Genomic DNA, 21,901 nt, shown 5'->3' on the forward strand with positions numbered 1-21,901 from the left:
AAAGTAGTGAAAACTGCCAGCTCCCTAAACCATCCTCGTCTTGCCATTCTCCTCTACTTTTTGCAAGCTTTTTTACCATCACCCTGCTTTTAAATTTGATACTAAAATTCACTAACAGACTGCTGGGGAAAATCTGCATGTTCACTTGCTACCTAGCTGATACCACACTGGAAAATGATTATGAAAAAGTCATTTATTTTAATGTTCTTTATATACAAAGTAATTTGACATTAGCAACATTTTGATGATCTAAATAGTACTATTTGTTAAAATTAAGGAAATAAAAAAGAATGTAGTGCCTAAAGGACTTAACGCTCCTAAGTCTTATTTGCAACAGTGGCAGAGATTCAGGAGGACACCCTGACAAAAATCAAGGATGGGCTTCCTAAATATCTGAACTGTTTTTGACAATGAGGGTATCAATTCCCAAATCACTTTTGTGCTCTGCAAATTCTCCCTTTGCAGACAAGTTACGCACATGCAATTGGTAGTCATCTTGGGAAGTAAGTATCCAGATTATGCTTAAGTACTGGTTACCTATGGAATTCTGCTTAGTGTGGAAGGGATCAGCCCTTTGGAATTGAGACCCACTTAAAAACTGCTGAGAGCTTATATTTGAAGTATTTTTGTGCTCGGTCTTCCACTAATTTGGCTTCTCAGACATTTTTAGTGCCACAGTAGCTCTGAAAACTGGACTGAATGTAAAACCAGTTGAATGTAATTATTGTATCTTTATCCATGGGCTGTGCTGCCCCATGAAATGTGGTTACTTTTTACAATACCTTCACTTTTTAACAGGATTCCCTCCCCCGCCCCCCCATTTGTCCTTTCCTGTAGGATACAAAATGAGTCTTATACAATCTTTCTTCCACCAAAACCAAACTTGGGGCCAAAAGTCAGAATTCCAGAATGCTTTTGAAACATTTGTGGTAAGATTGAGGAGTGCATGTGTATACCAGTGTATGGAGCATTGGAAATCATACCTGTCAAACCCAGAAAATTCCAAAAACCTCATCCCTGACCTTTGCCCTTAACATGTAGTGAGTGCAACCACCACAACCCTGGCTTTCCATCAAGTGAGTCAGAACGTATATGCCAGGTTTTCATTTATCAAGATCCATGTGTAAAGACCATGGAAGCGAGTATATGGAACCTGTGTGGAGATCAGAGGAGAAGGAATACACTCTCTGCCTGGGGCAAGGGACAAACAGAGCACCCCCTTACACACCCCTTACAGCTGCCATCAGCAAGGCTGGATTGCCTGGGGCCTCTTCTGTGCTTTTTTGTCTGCAGTGTCCTGTAACAAGTGGCTGTAGCTGGTCCTGGCTCTCCTCCCTCCCTGTGCCCTGGAGCGCAGGCTGGGCATGGCATTCCCTTGCAGAGGTACCCTGCAGCAAGGGCTCCTGGCACACAGCAGTTCCATTGTCCTTGGGAACTCGAGCTAGCCTGTAGACCTGGCAAGGAGCTCTTGGCTTACTGTCCTGGAAGCTTATGTGCACAAATCCATGTCATGCTGGGGACTCCTGCAAAACAGCTACAGCTGTCCTCTCTCATACTGTAGTGCTCCATGTACTGGTAGTTTATAGTGTTCATTCTGTAGCGGCTCTTCCAGCAGCCTTACTGAGAGGCCACTACCTGCTGCAGATTCCCATTGTGCTGCAAACCATTCATGGGAAGTGGAGGAGGAGGAGGAGGTGGGAATAAAGAACTGGGCATTTCTGAATGAGTCTGTTGGTCAGGAACTGGCATTGGGCTCACTGAGCCAGAGTCACTCTGCATAGAGCCAAGGCTGCTGCCATCAAAATGAGTCATTTTCTTCTTCATTAATTTTCTTTCTTTGGCTCTGCGATTCTGGAACCAGATTTTCACCTGCAAAGGAGCAAAGGAAATTCTTTTTAGTTGCTAATAGAATGCAGTGTGGCCCTTTAGATATATAGGGGTCATAAAATAAATTGCAAGAGCACCAGTGAGAAAGTAAGTGGCAGGCTGGGATGCCAGGGCTGCTTGCTTGTTTTCATACACGCTATCTGTCCTATCTGGTCATAAAATATTTATTAATATCTTGATATAAAGTTTTCAGTCTTAATTTTATTTTTAAGAAGGTATCTCTTTATGGAATAAGCTTTGGATTTTTGTTTTTACTTTTTTTTTTACACAATCTAGCAGAACAATTTCATCTGTCACAGTGATGGCCAAAAGCATATGAGAGTATCTTTATATCAAAAGCTACATGTGCAAGTCAAAACCTGTTACTGGCCTATAAACTGAGGCACAAGAGCTTTGTTGTTTGGATGCTATACATTAATTGTTTAGCTCTAGTATGTAAGCCAATGGAAATACACTTCTGAGCAGAATTTCACCAGTGCACTGCTCTTGGTACACAATGTTACTTCAAAATATTTTCCAAGTGGTGCCGTAAGAGCCAAGTGCCTTTTATTGCATTTCTAGATGGAGCCAGAATCTGCTTGTGCTTCCCACACTGTGCAGTGCTTTACACTGCAGTCAGTGCTCTATTGCAGTTGTCTTTGGGAGAGATGAAGCAACTATTGAAGAGTATATGGGGTTTGATTAGGACAGGACAAATGAGACTGTGAGATGAGGTTGATGAGTAATGGTCAGTTGAAAATACAGCAGAATTTGTTGAGATGTGAGAGGGTGAATGTTCTGTGGCAACTGAAATGGCTTTGGATGTGAATAGCAGTCCATGCCAGCTATTTGTCCTTCAGAGTGGGTCTGTATTGTATCTAGTCAGTGTAGTAAGTCAAGCTACTTCATTCAGATATGCTGTTTTCTTGTTGGTGTTTGGGTGGCAAAGGAAACCCTTTTGTCACCATTTTGTAGAACCCAAAGAGAAATCAGTGGTTTGCTGAGAAATACTGATTTGTAGCTTTTGCTATAAGCTAGAAAGGGGGAGAGACTGATGCTCAGAAGGGAGGTAAAACAGTAAGAGGTGTTAACATCTGTAGCTACTAAATTGTGCTTTAAAGACAACCACTGGTGAAGTCCCACAGAATATCTTAAGGAGTCTCTGGGACAATCTCAGTGCACTTATCCTCAAGGCATTATTATTCCCATTTTTAGAGCTGAGGAATTTGGATACACACAAAGCTTGTGGAAATTTGAACTAGGTCTCTTTAAGTCCCAGGCTATCATCTGAGACATTTGGGAGTTAATTTTGTGCTCTTAGTTTCTGGAATCTCATTTCAGTACTAAATTATGTTCCATTAAAGCTGTCTCAAGTACTGTCAGCCCTCCTGCATTCTGTTTGTGCTGAGGTAACCTGGTTTCACCCATGCGTTTGCCATGTGTGCTTTAGTGTTCTCACTTGCCTTTGAATCTAGGTTTTAGTTCTGGTTTGCTATTAAACCAGGGATGAAGATTTGCAGCACTGATCCAGAGAGAGCTGTAGTAGGCACTTCAGAGTTGTATGGCAGTTATCAAAGAATTACAAGTAAATACAGCTCTGTAATGCTAGACTGAAAGCTAACGTGGTCAGGTGTATCTGCCCAACTTGCTCTTTTCCTGTTGCCCTCCTTCCTTTCAGTGTTCAGTTGTGTGAGTAACTCTTCCCCTCAAGTCCAACTTTCTTCTTTCTAGTCCTCATCTCCTTTATCTTTGTATCCCTGCTATATGAGCAATGCTTGGGTTTGCCTTTTCTTTCATTAGATACTACATTTTTTCTTCCTTGTTCAGTTGTCCTTTTGTCTTCAGATACTCATTCCAGTGTCTTGGATGTGAGTTTCTTCCTGGCATAAGCAGGAAAAAAGCTTTTCCAGGAAATCATTTCAGCTTTTAGGCTGAATGCAGTGGAACTTGGGATAGGACAGTGTGAGTTCAGCCTTATTCATATGATAGAGTTGTTCAGTTTGTATGAAAGGGTAGTAGCGTGACTATAGATCAGGTATTAATCTTACATTTTCAATAGTGACTTCAGAGACTGGAATTAATCTCATTCATGACATACTGATGATGATGAAGAGCAAATATTGCAAACACTGTTGCCATGTTTCACAATATATGTACTTGATTGCAATAATTTTAATTTTCAGTACTGAAATAGCCCTATTCAACAGTAGATTGAGAAATACTTGCAAAATGAGTATTTGCTTCTGTGTTTTTGTGAGCTCTTTCAGTGTGTGCTGTGTCAGACGAGTTCAGATTGGATGAACAGTACTACAACTGTGGGTGGATTTTGTACTATCCTCAGTAGAGCCCATAAATCAATGGGAAATCAGGCATCATCTTCAATGAATGATACTGAATAATAACTGACTGGGAAACCAGTGGTGTGATACTTTGCTTATAGCAAAGACACCAAATGAGCACACTGCGTTCTGAAATCTGTTCAGGGGGATCCTTCAGTAAAGCTTTTAATGATCTGTTTTGCTGCTTGTTTCAATGTGCTTCATCAGGGAACTCCCCATTAAAATGGGACTGAACATATGCTCAAAACACGGCACTAAGTGGTTTCAGAATAAATTATATGTATCCCTTGATGAGAAATGATTGTGTTTTGGTTTACATTGTGGGAATAGAAACGGAATTTGGAAGGGATGGGAGGAAATAGGGGCAGGTAAAAGGAGTAGCGAGTATGTAGGAAATCTTTAACAAAAAAGTGCAGCCAGTGAAATGAATACCTTTGTCAAGTGTCCTGAACATATCTGAGCTCACTGCCATTCTCTGCTAAGACTGACTTTGTCAGGATCGGTTACAGAATTCCCATTGGCTTCAGCAGGACCAGGATTTCTGCTTTAGAAATTCCAGTGAAACCTTCTCCCTGCTGCAGCTGCCCCGGAAAACCAGAGAGAAATTGGGGCAGGATTCTGTTGGTATTTTAAAACTCCTGTTTCTCAGAACAGAACTGATGCTCTGTGTTGTTGCACAGCTCCCTGGTGAAAGCTGGAAGGTATTTAGGACTGAATGTAACCAAGGCTGCCAGGCACATTTTGGTGTTCTTAACCAGTAGGTTGCTTCTCTCCTCCTCAGCAATCATAAATGCAAAGGAAATCCCGAATGGGGGATCCATACTCTACCTGTCTCTCGGAAAGTCTTAGGTTTGCAGCAAGTTCAGACTTCCTCCTGATTGTAATGTATCTGTTGTAATGAAATTCCTTCTCTAATTCTAATCTCTGATGATCTGTGTAAACCACTCGGTACTTCTCTCTTGTTCTTGTTTTACCTGTTTTGAAAGAAGAACACATTGCTTCAAGCTAGAATGTTTTTTAACTTTAGTAACACAAAACATCTGGCTTTACATTGAAAAATATGTTTGTGGGTATTTTAGGGCTGATCCTCTATGCACTTACCCAGGGTAACTCCATTGAGTCTCTATTTACAACACAGGAGGTTCATACCATCAGAGTTAGGGTTTGCCCCTTAGTAAATAGATGATAAACTGCTTCTCATATTCTTTATCAGTCTTCTTATCATCTGGGAAGAGGGAAGGTGTTCTGGCTAAGAACAAGGAGCCAGGAAACCTGGGTTCTATTCCCAGCTCTGGTGCAAGCTTCCTGCCTTGTGTTAGAGTTGCTCTGCTTTCTCTGTCCCTAGAGCTGATAAACCACTACCTGCTTGAAAGGGAAACTGTGAAGGACATTTTACTGTATAGGAAATACTGAGAGCTTCCAGAATTCCTCCCTTCTTGTTGCCAGAAAAATTAATATGATACTGTGATTGTTACTGCAATTTGGAGATTGTATTTTTCCTTCAAGCCTGGCATGGTCTATCCACAACTTGATAATAGCACAGGGGATAGTAACATAGATTTCCAGATGACAGTTAATAGAAAGGAGAAAAAGAAAGCAGTAAATGCCTTACAAAGGACATTGAACAATGATAGGGCTACAGCATCTGTTCTTTTGCAAGCATTCTGCTGCATCCTTTCAGCTGTGGGTACAGCTGAGTGACTTGGACATGGCTCAGCAGTACCCAGGCCATTAAAGGTAATGGCAAATGACATGAGCCAGTGAACACAGATGCAAGGAGCTGAAATTTTATGGGTTCCATACAGGATAATTTCTGAGAACAGAATGTGTTGGGAGCTGTGAAAGAGAATTGAGATGGGAAAGGCTACGGGTGCTTCCTCTCACCCCCCTTTCCTGGGTTGTTAATGTTCCTATTAGGCAATCAATACACCAGAGCTCACCACCTGCTTAAAGCCACGGCCCTGAGCCCAGCCCGAGGGCTTCCTACATTGCTGAAAGATTGCATCATTGCTGTGTTAAGACCAGTGTTACCACCTCAGCTAACCATGGTTTTGCCACTTTTTGTGCTTCTGCCTGTATTTGCATGGACATCTCTGCGGATGTATGTGATCAGACTGTAAATTGTCTGGGACAGGGAATGCATTTTCATTTGATATACTTGCATGTCCCACTGTGGTACTGGAAGTTGTGAATGTTTGTGTCCGTAGTGCTTGCTACAGTAGAACGGCCCTCTTAGATTCAGGTTCTCTCCAACGATGCATAAAAATCGAGGCATATTGTGGCTTGCTGCCTAAGCATTCTGCTGCAGCTGCAGCTTAACTTCATACAGCAGCTCATGTTTGCTTACAAGTTTGAGGAACCAGTTCTTTTGAGATATAATAATTGTGCTCCTCATAAGAACAGTTAATTTTGAATGGAGAGAACTGGAATGGATTTTCAGGCACTGAGTTAGTAAAATTTCAGTCTTTGAGTAGATGACCACAGCACTGCGCCCCAGAACAACCACATTCCCCTTCAGGAGAGAAAAGCTGGAGGTTTCATGTATCAGTGCTGGCAAAAGCCTGATTTCTCCCCAGCCCCTCCTTCAAACTCCCCTTACTTTTGAAGTTTGACATCAGAAAAGATCAGAATTCAATGTACAGAACTATAGCAGAATCTTAAAGTACTTTATCCCTTGATTCATAGTTTGGTTTTATAGGCTAACATTTTTACCCCCATCTGTGGAGGAAGATGTGATGTCTCTTTGTTCAATAGCTGAACATACTTAAAGCTAATGTTGCCTTCCAGTTGCTGGTAGTGGCTGGAGCCACATCACTTTTTTTCTCTTACAGCATTTGACAGTCAGTACTTTGCTACTTAGAAGAATTCTTAGCTCTCAAAGTATTACTTGCATTAGAAGCTTCTTCAGGCTCTGATCCTTTTGAACTGTTTGTGCATATCCTAAATACAGACTTGCTTAGCACTGGAAGTCCTGGTTCAGTGTGATGCTGTAAGCAAATACTGTTACACCTCTGGTAGTGGATAACAACTGGTTCATCCTATTGGACTCTCTATAGGACTTTTCCCAGGGTTGTAGAAAAAGGTCTATATCAGAACTCAATCCTTCAGCTCCTATGCTCCATGGTGTTCATCCCTGGGAAAGCACTGTGCATTAATAAGGCCTTTACAGTGCTGTGGGCTTGAGGGAATCCAATGGGGAAAACAGGTGTGTGCATGTTTGTGCGTGTGTTCCTCGCACTGGGGTTTCTGCTCAGACCATGCAAGCAAAACCAGTGTGCCTTCCCTGAGAAGGTTCTGCTGCTTGGCTGAGGTAGGTGATGTGTAGGACATTCTCATTTCAGTGGCATTTCTGTCACTGCAAAACTGCAGTGAAAGCAGAATGAGCCCCATTATGTTTACACTGATAATCGAGTGAAAAGTGCTGCTAATTGTACAACATTATGGGAAGAATTTGAGAGTCTCTGAAGAAGAGCAGTTACTCAGTTCAGTCCACATAAATACCGGGACATTTGTTTTCATTAATTCGAAGTGTAAATTGTTTGTTTAACATATGGTCACCCGTGGTGCTTTAATGCCTCACTTGGTATTTTTGATCTCTAGCGGTGGTTTAGTTGTGCTTTTTTCTCCTCTTTAAATGAGAATTTGGAGTCATTTTATGGGTTAAAATGTTTCCTTAGTCTCCTTTGTGGTGTTAAACTGGAGTACACAAAAGAGCAACAAGGTGATCTTATCTTGAACTCTGTTCTCATTCAGAAGCCATAGACAAATACAGAATATTCTTCTATTGCCAAAACAAGACAGTAAATTTCAGGCTAAGCCTTCCTGTTTCTGGTTTGAAATGCTTTAACCCCTGTTATCTGAACAGGAGAGGGGTTTTGGTTTTTAAACTGAAGAAGGAATTAAATGTATGTAGAAAACGGAGCTTTCTCTCATCAAATCCTTTGTTTGTGTGTGAGTAGCTTTCAGTTTATTTTTAGTAAAAAATATAATATCTCGTTTCTTTTTGAAGGAAGATTGGGAGCTTTCACATCTACTCTCTTTAAGTTAAGAGAACAATCCAGAAAGTAGAAAGGCAAAAGGAGAACATTTCCTTCCTGAAAGTCAGTGAGGATCTGAGAAAATTCTCTGATCTGTCACATAAATCTTGTCTTTAATAGTTTGATTTCTTTTGTGTGGGGAGACAACAGCCAGTGGGAGCTGTTCCAGAGGATGCTCTTATTCTGGCAGAGACCTGTTTTAGACTGTTAGGCCTTGCCCAAACCCTCATTGATGGCAGTGAGAGTCTTCCTAATGCCTTTGCTGGATGCTGGTTTGGAATTAGGCTGCATATGGCATTTCCTTTCAAAGGCAAAGTACACTTTTATTTGTCGAAGTTAACAAACAGCAGCAACAAAAGCTGTCTCTAAACAGTTTAGGCCTTTAGCCTCTAAATTCCATCTGTAGGATGGAATAGATGCACTCTGCTGCCTTCTGAGACAAATCTTCTACTGGTCTTATTTACAGTGATGCATTTTATTTTGAGGAGAAGTATTACCTGAACAAAATTTAAGGTAGGACTAATGGGTTTGTCAGAGGCAGCAGAAGGACGTTCTTCACTTCTCAGACTTCTTTAGGAGGTAATTGGCAGAATTTAATGATGCAATGATAAAAGGTAATATTTTAATCCAATTCTTTAGCCAAATCCTACTCGCTTTGGTGACTGAAACTACCAACGTATCACTTCCTATAATCTAGATTAATCTTTTGTTAGTGACATTATTTTAATCAGCAATATAGTGTCAGCTTTATTTGAAATGTGTTCTATCAGGAGCAGATACCACGGAATTGCAAGTGACTGGAGAGGGTAGTAGTATTTGGGTGGAAGAAAAATGAAACAAAAGAGCTTTGAAGCAGCACCTTTGCCTTTGTGTTGGGGGTGTGGATTTCCTGGCCTTCATGAGCTGCTTGAGAACAGTGAGTTTTGTCAGAATTCTTATTTCACAAACAGTGACTGTTGAAGACTATTGACTAGTGCCTCTGGAGGGACAAGAAATGAGACATTTCAGGCTTAGGAAACTTGTTGTGAGCTATAGTTTAACAATCCTGTTCTATCACACCCACTCTGGCAATTTTTGTGACTGGCCAAGTTTTGAGCTGGGGGAAGGGAACAGCTTTCCCATTGGTCATAAAATTCACAGAGCATTTCTTCTGAAGACAATAAAGCTGGGAGAAGGCCTCTTTATTTGCTGTGAAAATCATCACCCTTTCCGGCAATATAACTCCTGAAGAAAAGAGGGAGAAGGAAGAGACAAGACTGCATATCAAAGCAAAGCGAAGTGTTAAAAGGGTCTGTTGCCTCAATATGACAGATAGGCCTCAAAACCTCAGACAATGTAGGCCAGGAAAGGGGAAAAAAAACCAACTCCACCATCGGACCTCACAACTAGTTTACAAAGCAAAATAAATTAGCATCAGAACTAGCCCTGGCCTCTTTCTAGTGCCTCCACTCTTTAGCTTTTCAGGAATATTCTTCATCTACCTCATAAAATCCAGAAGCTCTACCTACTTTAGATAGAAGATGTCCTGGTGTAGAATAATATCAGATGATGTTGGATTATTTACAAAGGATTGTAATCTGGATTCTGTGGCTTAATGTTTCAGAGGAAGTTAATGTCTCTACTTGACTGGAAGCTTGCTTAAGTCCGCTCAAAACATGAATCAGCTGCCTGGCCTGAAGACATGCTCAGTTCACATCTGCATCTTGATGTTTGTTAAGAGAGTAGTATTAAGTTTTTGAGCTTATAAAGATATGGACTGTCAGAGGTCAGGCCCCAGAGTTTTGTTTTGGGAATCTCTCTAGATATTTAAGCACTTTGGAAGTGTAGGAAGAGAAAAGGGCAAATTCTCCCTAGTGTAATTTCACTGGTTTAAGTGAAGTTGTGAAGCAACAGTAATTTTAAGTAAGTCTTGAAGATGGACATTATTGTGCATGTGATATTCTGTAAAGTTACATCAGATAAAGCCTCAACCAAACCACACCAGGCTGCCCTTGTGTGAATTTGGTCCAACCTGTGTAACATGAGTGACAGTATTCCTGCTTGGTGTCTTGGTGCCATGAGTAGGACTGATGTTATTACAAAGTTAGGTGCATAAAGGTGTGTGAAACATGGTGAAATTCTGTTTGTATTTTCTACATTTGTTCCTGTTACACATGTCCAGAGACCCCATGCTGAAAAGAACAGAATAGGATCACAGAACTGGGACCTCTCCACAGACTTGAAGAATTTTCCCTTCTCTTCTGTTGACTTATATTCAAAATGCTAATGCTTACAATTTTGAATGTGTTCTGCTATTCTGTACTAAAGCTCATTGGCCAAATTCTGTTTTTCACTTTGCTAGTGTAAATTTTTGTATTCATCTTCATCATGCAGAAGTAACTGACTCTAAAGCAGAGTCATTTTTATCACCTTTAAACAAGGATTGGACAGACCTCCCTGTATGGATTTTGTTTGGCAGAAGATGCAGGTGGATTTCCAAGCGGCAAGATGGGGGGAATCCCATTGCCAAGGACTGTAAAGACTAAAAAGCAAGTAAATAACTGAATGTTTTTCAAAGTGTTGTATATTCTTTAGGCATTCAGCATTTTGCAGGAACGGCCTCTTAAGAGACTTGTTTCTCCTCCTTAGGTTTGAGGGAATATAACTTCTTTCTTCAAAGACTAGATGCTATATGTTTGCAGCACATTTGGTGCTGATGCTATAGCACTTGCCATCACTATCAGAAAAACTGTCTTGTGCTTCCAGAGCTATTTTTATGGAACGACAAAGATAGGAGAGCTGTCATCTATGGGAAAAGCCTCTGCTCATAATCACTTCACCTCTGTTTGAAAACTTGTTCCTTCCCTATTTTATGGTCATGGAAGTGCAGTTCTTAAGATGTACTTTCAGCTTTGTGAGCAGCTTCTCATTGCTGCTGGAACTGCCTGGTACTTAACTGCTCCAGCTTATTGTTTTGGGCACTGGTTTACCACAGATGTATGTTCTTTTCTCTCAAAGGCAAAAAGTAAAGTTTGCTCCTGTGTGAGTGACTGCAGACCTCCATAAATGCATTGAAATCAACAGGAAGAGATTTGTAACTTGTTCTAAGGTGTTTTTATTCTACTCTCCATCAAAGAATTTCCCTGTAATTATGCTTTGTGTGCATGGAATTGCCACCTCAAATGTGCAGTTGCTGTGGCTTTGTTCTGTTCTGTTACAATGACTAGTTGTCTTGGCTTTGCTTGCTCTGTCAAACTGGGGCTTTAGGAGAGGGGACAGGAGCAGTGTAAGGGTTAGAGAAGGATCTTTTTCCCATCTGTGTTCTTGGTTGAAAATAGTAAGTAGTCAGTGTTTCCTCCTTCATGTGTTTGGAGTCAAAACACGTTTGCTTTCTCCTCTATCCTGAACACCCTCAAGAATGCAGTGACTAAGCACTGGATCCTACCTGCACTGTGTTTATGATCAAGTTCCAGTCCCTCCAGTTCCAAAGTTACAGGGGGAAACACTCATTCTTCAAACAGAGGGAGTGCTGTATGAAAACCTCAGTAGGTCTTTTCTGTGGGAAATGTATTCCTGTAATGCTAAACCAGAATGATAGTCTGTCATTAAATACTGAGATCTTCCAGTTTCAAGTAGCATAACCTCAAAACCTTCACTGAATACCAGTTGAAGACATGGCTTTACATTAGATATTCTATTTAAAGTTACAGAGTAAGACTTGAAACCATTTCTTCTTTTGTTCCAGATTAGGTGTGGGCAACAGAGTATTGAAAAACTTGGCGGGCCTGAGGCAGTGGCAGCAATTTCAATGAAGTGTTTTGTTTGTCATCTGTCAGGTCCTGAGGCCACAAAGCACGGATAGGAGAAGATAAATCATGAAATCTCTGGAGATGGAAACATCACTGGTTCTGGGTCTTATTTCTGTAGCTGCTACAAGTCAGACTACTCAATGTAAGTAAACCTTTGGAAAGAATCCCTACTGATATTAAAGGGGTGAGAGTACAGGAACATCTCTAGCACACTTCCAAGATACCTTGTAGAGATCACTTGCCTTAATAATTATTGTTTCCATAATGAGATAATATTATTATTGATAGTATTTCACAACAAGTAATGAACAAATAATAAAATCAGTGTGTCTAAGTTCTGATCACTTCAGGTAAGTCTGAGCCTCAGTTCTTCCATCCTTAAGAACAGTGGCTCAAATCTATTTACAGGGAATAACAGAAGCTAATAATAATAATAGGTGTGATTCCTTTACTCTTGCCTATACAAGACCTTTACTGACATTCCTAAAGGTTTGCAGAGAGACAGAAGGGTAGTGCTCAGTGCGTGCATACAGCCTTAGAGAGTAGAAAATTCCATCTAAGAAAATGCTGAGGGGTTTGATCATGATCCAGTAAAAGGAACAGACTTCAGAGAAACAGATCTGTTGGCACTGAGTATTCCTGGCCTAACAAATCACAAGAAGATGGGAAGAAGCAGCAGAAGAATTCCTTATCTGGGTTTTTCCCTAAAGCATGACCCAGTAGCCATTAAATGAATGATAGGCTCCCACTAAGTTCAGAGGGCCTTATGCTGGCCTTTGGGCATTTGGGAGTGTACACTACTATGACATGCTGATTTATTCAGCTTTTCCTGAAATGAAGATGCTCAAGGTCTTGTTGGCACATTCCAGAATAGAGTCCCAACACTTCTGTGAATGCTCTGCCCTGTGCAGGCTTGAAATTTGGAAGGTTAGAAATCCCTAAGCATGTTTCTTGAGCAGACAGCAGGCAGTTAGAATGTGGTATTTTATGTCTATTTTATATATATATATATATATATAAATCTATCTCACAGTGTATCCACCCTGCTAGAAAAGGGACAGCACAAACAGGTCAAATAAGTCCTTTCTCTGAAAGACTGCAGTTTAAATCCCCAGGAGCAAAAGGCAGGTGGGGAAAGAAGAGATGAGAGGCTGAGAGTTTTGAGCAAGTGTTCTGCCATCTGTAAATCACAGTTCGTGAGCAGTCCATTGCTCTTGTAAGGGCTACTCAAAAGTAAGCTGTTTTTATAAGACCGACCTCTTTTGTCTTTGCTCAGAGAGTATTCAGTGAAGAACAGATCCGGTTTTAAAATACGTACTGCTTCAGCCACCCCAAAATTCTGTTCACCCAGAGTAACAACCTATTCTGATCATCCTATTCACTTCTATGGACACTCTGTACTGAAGTTGTGTGCAGCAGGATTGAGGATAACTGGGTCTGTCCATAGAAATTAGATGCATTGTTTTAATACAGACATTTTTTCTGTGCAGTTGCTTTCATTTTTCTAAAGTCTGTTCTAAGCAATTGCTTTTCCAGGAGATTGATTGAGTGCTTGCTTTGAAAACTATCATTTACAGGCATGTGTGGAACAGAGCTGGGGTGAGAGGAAGGGCTAAAAGGAAAGGAAGCTTCTTGGGACGTAACACTGGAATACTGTGAGCATCTCTTTAGGGGAGGCATTGAGCAGCCTTAATTTCTACTGATCTCAGTGCATGGCAAAACTGTTCAGCACCTTGAAGGATCAAATACTGTTACATGGTGGATTGGGCCTCTGTTCTTTTCAGGCAGTTTTCCCTCTTTTCTTTCTCCCCTGTCTTGTTTCTTTTTTTCCCTATTCATACAAGTTAAGGTTTTTGTTTTAGGGATGCTCTATGTTTCTCTTTTTTCTATTGTTCCTCATGACAGTCAAACATAACCTTTTCCTCTTGCTTCATGACTTATGCTTAAACGCAATTGAAGAATTACACATTGGAAACTGAGCTGTGGCTGTATTAACTGATTGTGTTACCAGGGATCTCTATTCTTGCATATCCTGAGAGTTGCTACTACTGAGTGAAGCAAAGTTTTCCTTATCACTCCTGGGTTTAGAGCATTGACTCATTGTTTGATCTTGCAGATCTCATTTCAGTGTTCTGAGGTTTAGCGAAGTTGTTTCAAATATGAAGCCTTACTTCCAGCCCCCTACTATATATATTTTACTTTAACTTTTCATATATATTTCTAAAACTTGAGGAAAATAAGCAAAGTATAGGTGGTGTAAAATACAATATTTTCATCATGATTTCTTTCTGCAGACATGCTGCTACATTCCAAGAGATAGGATTCCTATTTAAAGCAGTTATTTGATATCAGAATTTTTTTTAACATCTCTGAAGTGAAAATACTTCTCTGTCAAAAGACTTTGCATTTGCCTCAGCATTAAAGGTCAAGCAAGAAATATAAGTAGTCAGCAGATCAAACCCAGCATCCAGTAACTGAACCAACATTTAACTGCTAGCAAAAGAATCCTTCAGAATAATTAGGATCTATCTTTGTTACACTGGACACTTCCCTCTAAACAGGGAACCTGGCAAAAACACCCAAACAATGCAAAAGCAGCAAAATCTCTTCTCAGCATAAAACTTCAGTGCCCTCCTACCTGTGGAAGTGGATTGCACCGTTTTCCTCATCCATTCATAAGAGCTGTGCCTTTGGCTGTTGGGAGAGATTTGCTGTGTATTAATTGTATCTACAGGAGGTAACCCCCCAGATCCAGCGGGATGGAGGGAGCTGTAATCAGCAGAAGTGTAGGAGACCTGTCCAGGAGACGAGCTGTTGATCTGAGCAGCAGCAACCGTGCTGGAAGGTCCTGGGCCGTAAGCGTTCCAGTCCTCCCTCTGCGGGCCATAGTGGGATCCCCAGGTTCCCGCAGGCTGGCTGTGGGTGTCCAGAGCTGGCACATGATGGTATCCCATGTAATCTGGATAAGATGGAGTAGACACAAAGTTTTGCACTGGCAGGTTGTTGCTGCTGCACCTTGCAGATCCTGGATACATGCTGGTTTCTTTATCCAAAAGATAACTCACATACATGATGCTCACAGCCTGGCTTTGTCTTGCTGGGACATCCTGCTCCTCACAGTGTGTGTTTGATCTCTCTTCCCCTCCTCTTTCTTTCTCTCTTTTCTAGCCCTGACTGGCTCTATAAATGACTCATGCTAGCCCTGATGTCCCTTTACTACACATGATTAACAATGGTTTTACCAGGTGCTGGTGGTAACAGTTTACTAAGGTCCTGCCTGATGTCACAGATAACTGCCTGCCCCAAAATTACATTTGCATTCAAATGAAGGGCTGACCATGCAGGCAACCCCACCTTGCTGCTAGGTCTAGTGCTTCCTTTCTCACAGATCCTTTATGTATCACCATCCTGGTTCTATACTTTTGAATGTAGTTTGAAATCTCATGGTCTTCAAGCAGAGTCATGTGTGTAGTTAACCAGTAACTATTCAGACAGAAGAAGTAGTATTTTTTCCTGAGGAATACATGTCAGAACGTAACTTCAGGCCCTAGGTTATAGTGAGTTAAAGCCTGGTATCTGCTGGGCTGGTAGTTCTTTTTTTTACAAGGTGCTGTATTATTTTAAACTGGAAAAGTAAGGACCAGTTCAGTCTTTAACTGCAGCTCTCACATAGTTTCTCACATGAGCACTCTTCTTCAGCTCAGTCCGTGTGGGAGAGCACTCGGAAACCACAGTAATCCTGCTGATTTTAACATTACAAAGGATATACAAGAAGTCTCATAGTCATTTTGAGCATTTGTTCATAGGAATAGTCTTGTTGATGTTAGCAAGCCTATTCATGAGCTGGCTGCTTGCCACAGTGATTGAAGTGTCTCTGCTCGACCTTCCAATGTTAACAGAAAGAGAATCTGTTATTGGGAGAATGCAGAATTTGTCACTTTCTCCGTGTCTTGTGTCTTGTTTGTGATATTGAAATGAGCGGTAGTTTTCCCTAAAGGTTGTTCTGTTCTCATTGCTGTGCCTGTTCACAATAAGTAGCACCTTTTCCTAGAAATATGGGAACACATCCTAGCTTTTTAGCTCAAAACAAGCCGTTTCCTCCCTTTCGGGAGCAACCCCATGTTTGTAAGGAACAAATTGCTGTGAGATTATTTATAAGCAGGAGCCAGGAGAGAAAGTGTTGATTTCGTTTTTTTCAAGAGGTAGATCCCTCAGCATTGTCTCTTAATGAGATTTTCCTGTTTTCATTCCTGTTCCTTTAATGATGTGATACTTAATTGCACCTTTATTAATGAACCAATTTGTTACAAGGGTTTTTTTCTTAAACAGGTGCAAAGTATAATGAGGTTTTTCTTTGTTCAGAGGCGTATTTTGTCTTTCAGAGTCTTTTGCACTTTAGCACCATTTAAACTTACAGGTTCCTCCTGGTTCTCAGGAGGAAAAAATCACTTCTCACACCTGACAACACCTTTTGTGAGAGAATGCTTTGGCTGTGCTCACAAGATGGGTTGTGACTGTGGTTGTGGAAACCCCTTTTCTGCCTGTTCATTTCAAGGCTAAGTGGAGCAGCACAGGGTGCCTCCTTTGAGTGTTTTAAGCTTTTCCTACTGGGTAAAATTTGTGCTCTTTCACTTCTTCTTGTGAACTTTTGGGAATGATGTTTTGCCAGCAGCATTGTTGAAAGGTATTTTAGAAAGCACTAGGTGGGGGAAGTTGGCAGAAACTGTTCCTTCTTGCATATGTGAGCTTATTCAGTTGCAGTTTACACATCTGTGCCAGCTGGCCATTCACAGTGACTAGCATAGCTACTGGAACAGACCCTTCCAATCTGGGGGAGTCATTAATCAGCGCATCATGTATCTGAACAGCTTAATTCAACTTCATTCTTCTAGATCAGAAAATAAATCATATTGGTCTAATTCCAAATTAGCTGTCTGTACGCAGCCTGTGTCTGTAGCTAACCAAATAAATGGGATTTAAATATCACATAATCCATAGATACTTCTTTTGCTTTTAAACTGGAGTGTTTCACTCCCTTTCTCAATCATTCAGAGTAATGTGGTTGCTTGCTAGCTCTCAACTTCAGACTGTTGCAATAGTTAGATTCTTTACAGCTTTTTGTTGTAACTTGATTTCTATTTCCTTTCTTCCTCTTCAAAACTGTTGGGAACTTGCCCTTTTAAGCATTTGTATACCTCCCCTGAATGCAGGTGTACCAATAAATCAGCCAGAAGAAGAAGCAGCGTTTGCTTCTTTATGGTGACAGTAGTTGTAGCCCTCCAGCTGCCTGGAAAATAGTCTAATCACCTGCATTGAACTAAACTTTTCCTGCTGCCTAATCCACCCCCAGCACAAGCACTGCAGACAGACTGGGTCTGGTGGCATAGCCTGGATCCTGATCCACATTTCTCCAGTGTTCAGGAATGTTGGGTAGACCAGGCCATAGCCATGTGTTCATTCTCTGTGTTACCACAGCATTGTTACATGGGAAACACTGATTAGTTTTTCACAGTGGTATAATTTGGTTCCTGAAGCTACTGAAAGTAGTAAAATAGTTTATTCAGGATTATTAGAAAAAAATAGTAGTTATGACCTTTTGATGCTTTCACTCGATATGTGTATGTATTGGCATGGAAGAAGACTGTTTTCCTTGTTTCGTACTGCTAAAAGAAAGACCTTTACAATATATGTTTGTTAAACTGGCAATACTTTACTCCTCTGGCCACATGCTGTGACCTCAGGGCAGGAAACTGCTTCCATGGGATTCTCAAGTACCATGCATTGGGCTGATTTCAGCAAGTAATTTGCTTTCAGTTAGTCCAAGGGTTTTTAATTTATATCATTGTTGAACCACAGTCTTTAGATGTAGAAGTTTTCTAACTGCTGGGGTATGTGAACAATCACATGCTGATATAATTCATTTAAACTAAATCTTTTCATAGGTTCTCTAACACAAAGTATAAAGGGATTTGGACTTGAGTTGCTTTTCATACTTTATAGCACGAATATGTATTAGTAAGAGGTGTCATCTTGGAAAGAGCAGTCTATAGGTATACCCAGCCCTTTATAAATGTGCCATTCCTCAGTCAAAGCTTCTGAGAAAACAGTTTAGAAGCTTCTTCAGTCATTTGTTGTATCTGTAAAGTGTTTGTGTGCAGTACTATAGGTGTGCAGTATTTGGTGCTGCTACTTCTGGTGAATAGATCTTAAAGTCAGTGCAGTAATATGGCACATTCACAGGTGAAAAACTTAGTTCCTTCACGCAGGCCTTCAGCAGGTAGCTGGTGGCACACTGGATACCCAAGACTTCCAGGTACCTTGATACCACATACAGCAAAGTTCAGAATTTGGAACTAAAACTGAAAGGAGTTTTGGTTCAGGATTGTAGCCCATTTTAAAGGAAATTGTCAATATAGTTTGAATTCTAAACTCTTCCTCTCCAACTTGGTGAAATTTAAAAGCTCATTTTACTTCTTGTATTATTTTACCAATGATCCTGCACTGAGAACTCTGAATTGCATTTTGTGGTTCTGAATAAAGCTCTTTACAAACATTTTGGTTTTGTGCATTATGCTTTTACATGCAGGAGTGATGGTGGCTGGGCAGGAGAGAGTTTCCACCTGAGCAGAAGCCTGGAGTAAAAGCTGGAGCCTGTCTCTCTTTCCTGAGTATGTTTTCCTGTAACTGTATTTTGAAGGATATAGTAATGTCAAGCTTTCCTACCCTTCTCATCTTTGCTTCTATAATGTAGCAATGAAAAGGATAGGTGATGGTCTGAATGGCTGACTTGAGTGACAACAGCCCTTGGATGATGTATTAGCAGCTTCACTGGCTGGACCGATCTGCTTCAAGCCTGGCACATTAGAAATGACATTGCCTTGTCTTTGATTTTTATGAGCAAATATTACAGAGCAGATAATGGGTCTGATTTAACAAAGGCTGAATAAAAAGCAATAAATAGCATCCAAATTCAAACACTCAAGCATATATTTTCATATGTCTTCCATCATTCTTTTGTGAGTAGCATCATTAGGGCTACAAAAGCAGTTAAGGTGGAATTAATGACCTTGTAAAATATTATTCTGCCTTCTCAATAACTTCTATTATGTGATGATAAATCCCACGCATTATCAATATGAAATGAGATTTCTCCAGGTTGGTTTGTGAAGAGACCAAATCCAAGATCTTGTAGATCTAACAAATACAGTGACAATTCTGTGTTCTGGGCTCATATTGAGATGCCAAAAGGTGAATAGAAATGAGAAACTGTCCTGAATTCTCAAGAGAGGAAAGAACTTCATGGGTTTGAAATAAGCATAAAGCACCTTCCCCCTGTGGCATCTCTGGGATACATGTTTCTAGTTCTAAATTTGAATAGTTTCTATATTCAGAGGTTAGGAAGTAGCACCCACCGTATACTGGTTGGGAAAACATCTCCTAAGGTGGCATTATCTTAGACAGTGCAGATGATGATGTGCGGCTGTGGTCAGGGATTAGGCAGGAACATTGGAATGCTCTAGTCCGCTTTGATTATTCCTGTTCAGCTCCATGAATCTCCAGGGCTTTCCTTTGCCATGGCATAGAGCCATAGATTTGCTAAGATTGCATCCTAAGCACATTCCATGTTGATCTGTCTCGGAATATAGACCTTCTCCTACACATCCGTTTCCTTACCTACAGCCTTACAGAACTGTAGTAGCTCCTTTTAATTTTTCTGAGCTTTCATTGCTTTTTGTCCCCTAAGAGGAGGAGCACTCGTTTTTGGAGGCTTGTTTGTCCCTGTTCCAGCCCTGGTCCTTTACTCCTGTGAAGCAATGGGGACAGCTAGTGGTCAGCAGGCTGAATGGCAAGGAGATGTTTCAAATACATCTTTCAGTGACTGTGAATGACCTTATTCAGATTTCAAAGCTTTAGGGCAGTTCCATACGGAGCAGGAGTACCTGAGGTGACGTGAGTCGCATCTTGTATGTATACCCGTGCTGGTGAAGGGTTCTGGCTTAGCGTTTTGGTTATGTTGCAGGGATTTTTGCTCTTTAATTAACTATAACATTTCTTTTTTGAAACCTGAAGTAACTCTGTTATGGAATATGCCAGATGCCTTAAAGTGAACTTTGCAAGGAATTCTGTGTTTAACAGAGTGCTCAAAGGTCTAAAATGTGCTGCGATAAGAGTCACACTATCAAGCTGCCACGTAGGGGTGGGTGACTGAGTGCACAGGGCTGGTCTGTCACTGATCCACTGCCCCTCATGTACTCCAGTCACACTGCTGGTATGGTGATGACAGTGAGGAAGGATGAGTAGAGTTGTGGTATTTTAGTCTTGTATTCTTTAAGGAGTAGCTGTGTTTCTTTGTTAATAGCTCTGTGCTAACTGCAGGATGGCGCTGCTTAGCTCTCTGTCGTGTAAGGGCACAACTCACTTCTCTGAATAGATAATAAAATGAAGAACGAACACTTGAGAGAGATGATTCTCCGTACCACTGTTTTGTTCACTTACCTCAGGCTAGACGGATAACGTGTGTTCCATATTAATCTGTAAAATAGAAGTAACACTCATAACCTCATGTGATAGGGATGGAATTTAATAGATGCCACAGAAGAGATCCTGCATGAGGAGTGCAAAATATGAATTCTTTCTTTCATCATTTGTGAAATGAGGTAGCCAAGATATGCTGATATATTTATCTTTAGCCTTTAGTATGGCTAAAGTAAATGGCTGCCTCAGAAGAACATAGTTCTCATAGTTCTGAAGAAGAGCATCTCTTTTCCTACCAGTTGTTTTCAGGATGCTCTGTGCTTTGAATCGTTAACACCTTGCACTGTGCTGGATCTCCTTAGGCTGTGTGAGTCATGCCACTGGCGCAGTGCGATTGAAAGAGGTGGAACTCCTGCAGCAGAACCTGATAATTCACTACCAAACATAGGAAGAAACCACAGCTCAGTAAGCTTGGCTGCCCCCAGGAATAGAAGGGAAAACTTGACCCATAGCCAAGAAGCCTACTTTGGTCAGGTCATACCTGATGCAGCAGCAGACCTAATGCATAACAGGTCTTGGTTCCTGCAAACCTCTCCTAGGCTGTGTGATGAGTGCGAACTGGGTGGCCAGCTGAGCTACATAGAATGTGATCTGATGTTCCAGTACTCTGGGTTTGTGTCTCTCTAGATATATATGTTTAACACTCTTCTGCTGCTGGAAATGCACATGTCTGCAGGTCTTCCGAATTTAGAATAAAACTGAGTTATTTTTTAATACATGGCAAAACTAAAAGAAGCTGTAAATCTTGCCTAGTGAAATTTTGTCTCTTGTTTTGGGTTTTTATCTTCCTGTAGTACAGAAAATATCCCTGGAAACGCTCAGGTGACTGCTCCACAGCTCCATTTCACATAACTGTACAGTCACTTCTGAATGGTCACAGAAATAGCCTCTCGTTCAAGAGGTATTTCCCACTAGGTGGCACTTTCAATACACAGCACAGACAAAGCCTCCGCGGCTGACTGAAGACTCCTATTAACTGCGATTCAGATTTGTAGTCAGTAATTGACCAAGCTAAAAAAGGCTCAACGTAGTGCTGCCTGCAGCAACTTTCACAGCTCCTTTAATACTAACATTGATTAAATCCCCACCCCCAACTCGCTGTAATTAGCTAGATATTATTCCCTCTCCAAACACCTGCATTCAGCCTCCTCCACTGTCCCATACCCCCCACCAACAACCTGACTAACCTTGTCTCTCCATGGAAATTAAATGTGATAGCGTTGTTTAAAAGAACAAGTTTTATTTTGATTTGCCAGGTACAACCAAATTGAAATACCGTTGTATTTCCCTACTGCTAGTAAACATGGGAATACAGGAGTTCTTCCTCTGTTTGCTT

General features: G+C 40.9%; 1 protein-coding gene and 1 long non-coding RNA gene across 5 annotated transcripts in view; one reads left to right on the plus strand and one right to left on the minus strand.

The window, feature by feature from the left end:
- LOC136019252 (uncharacterized) overlaps positions 1 to 21,665 on the plus strand; it is a 42,991-nt gene extending 21,326 nt beyond the window's left edge. For 2 of the 4 annotated variants that reach the window (XR_010614791.1, XR_010614790.1), the window contains exons 4-5: positions 12,058 to 12,172; positions 18,617 to 20,526. This is a non-coding gene — a long non-coding RNA (uncharacterized LOC136019252). Of the gene's footprint in view, positions 1 to 12,057; positions 12,173 to 13,607; positions 14,010 to 18,616; positions 20,527 to 20,867 lie in introns of those variants that run through there. The other 2 variants (XR_010614792.1, XR_010614793.1) reach the window with 2 other exon arrangements.
- On the minus strand, positions 1,618 to 15,101 carry LOC136019251 (homeobox protein CDX-1-like). The gene is made up of 3 exons (XM_065689236.1): positions 14,669 to 15,101; positions 5,034 to 5,179; positions 1,618 to 1,869 (listed from the first exon to the last, which is right to left on the minus strand). The coding sequence occupies exons 1-3, from the start codon at positions 15,099 to 15,101 to the stop codon at positions 1,618 to 1,620; spliced, it is 831 nt and encodes a 276-aa protein (XP_065545308.1).
- Positions 21,666 to 21,901: the final 236 nt, after the last annotated feature.

Source organism: Lathamus discolor, chromosome 9, assembly GCF_037157495.1.
Source record: "Lathamus discolor isolate bLatDis1 chromosome 9, bLatDis1.hap1, whole genome shotgun sequence".
Classification (NCBI taxonomy): domain Eukaryota; kingdom Metazoa; phylum Chordata; class Aves; order Psittaciformes; family Psittacidae; genus Lathamus; species Lathamus discolor.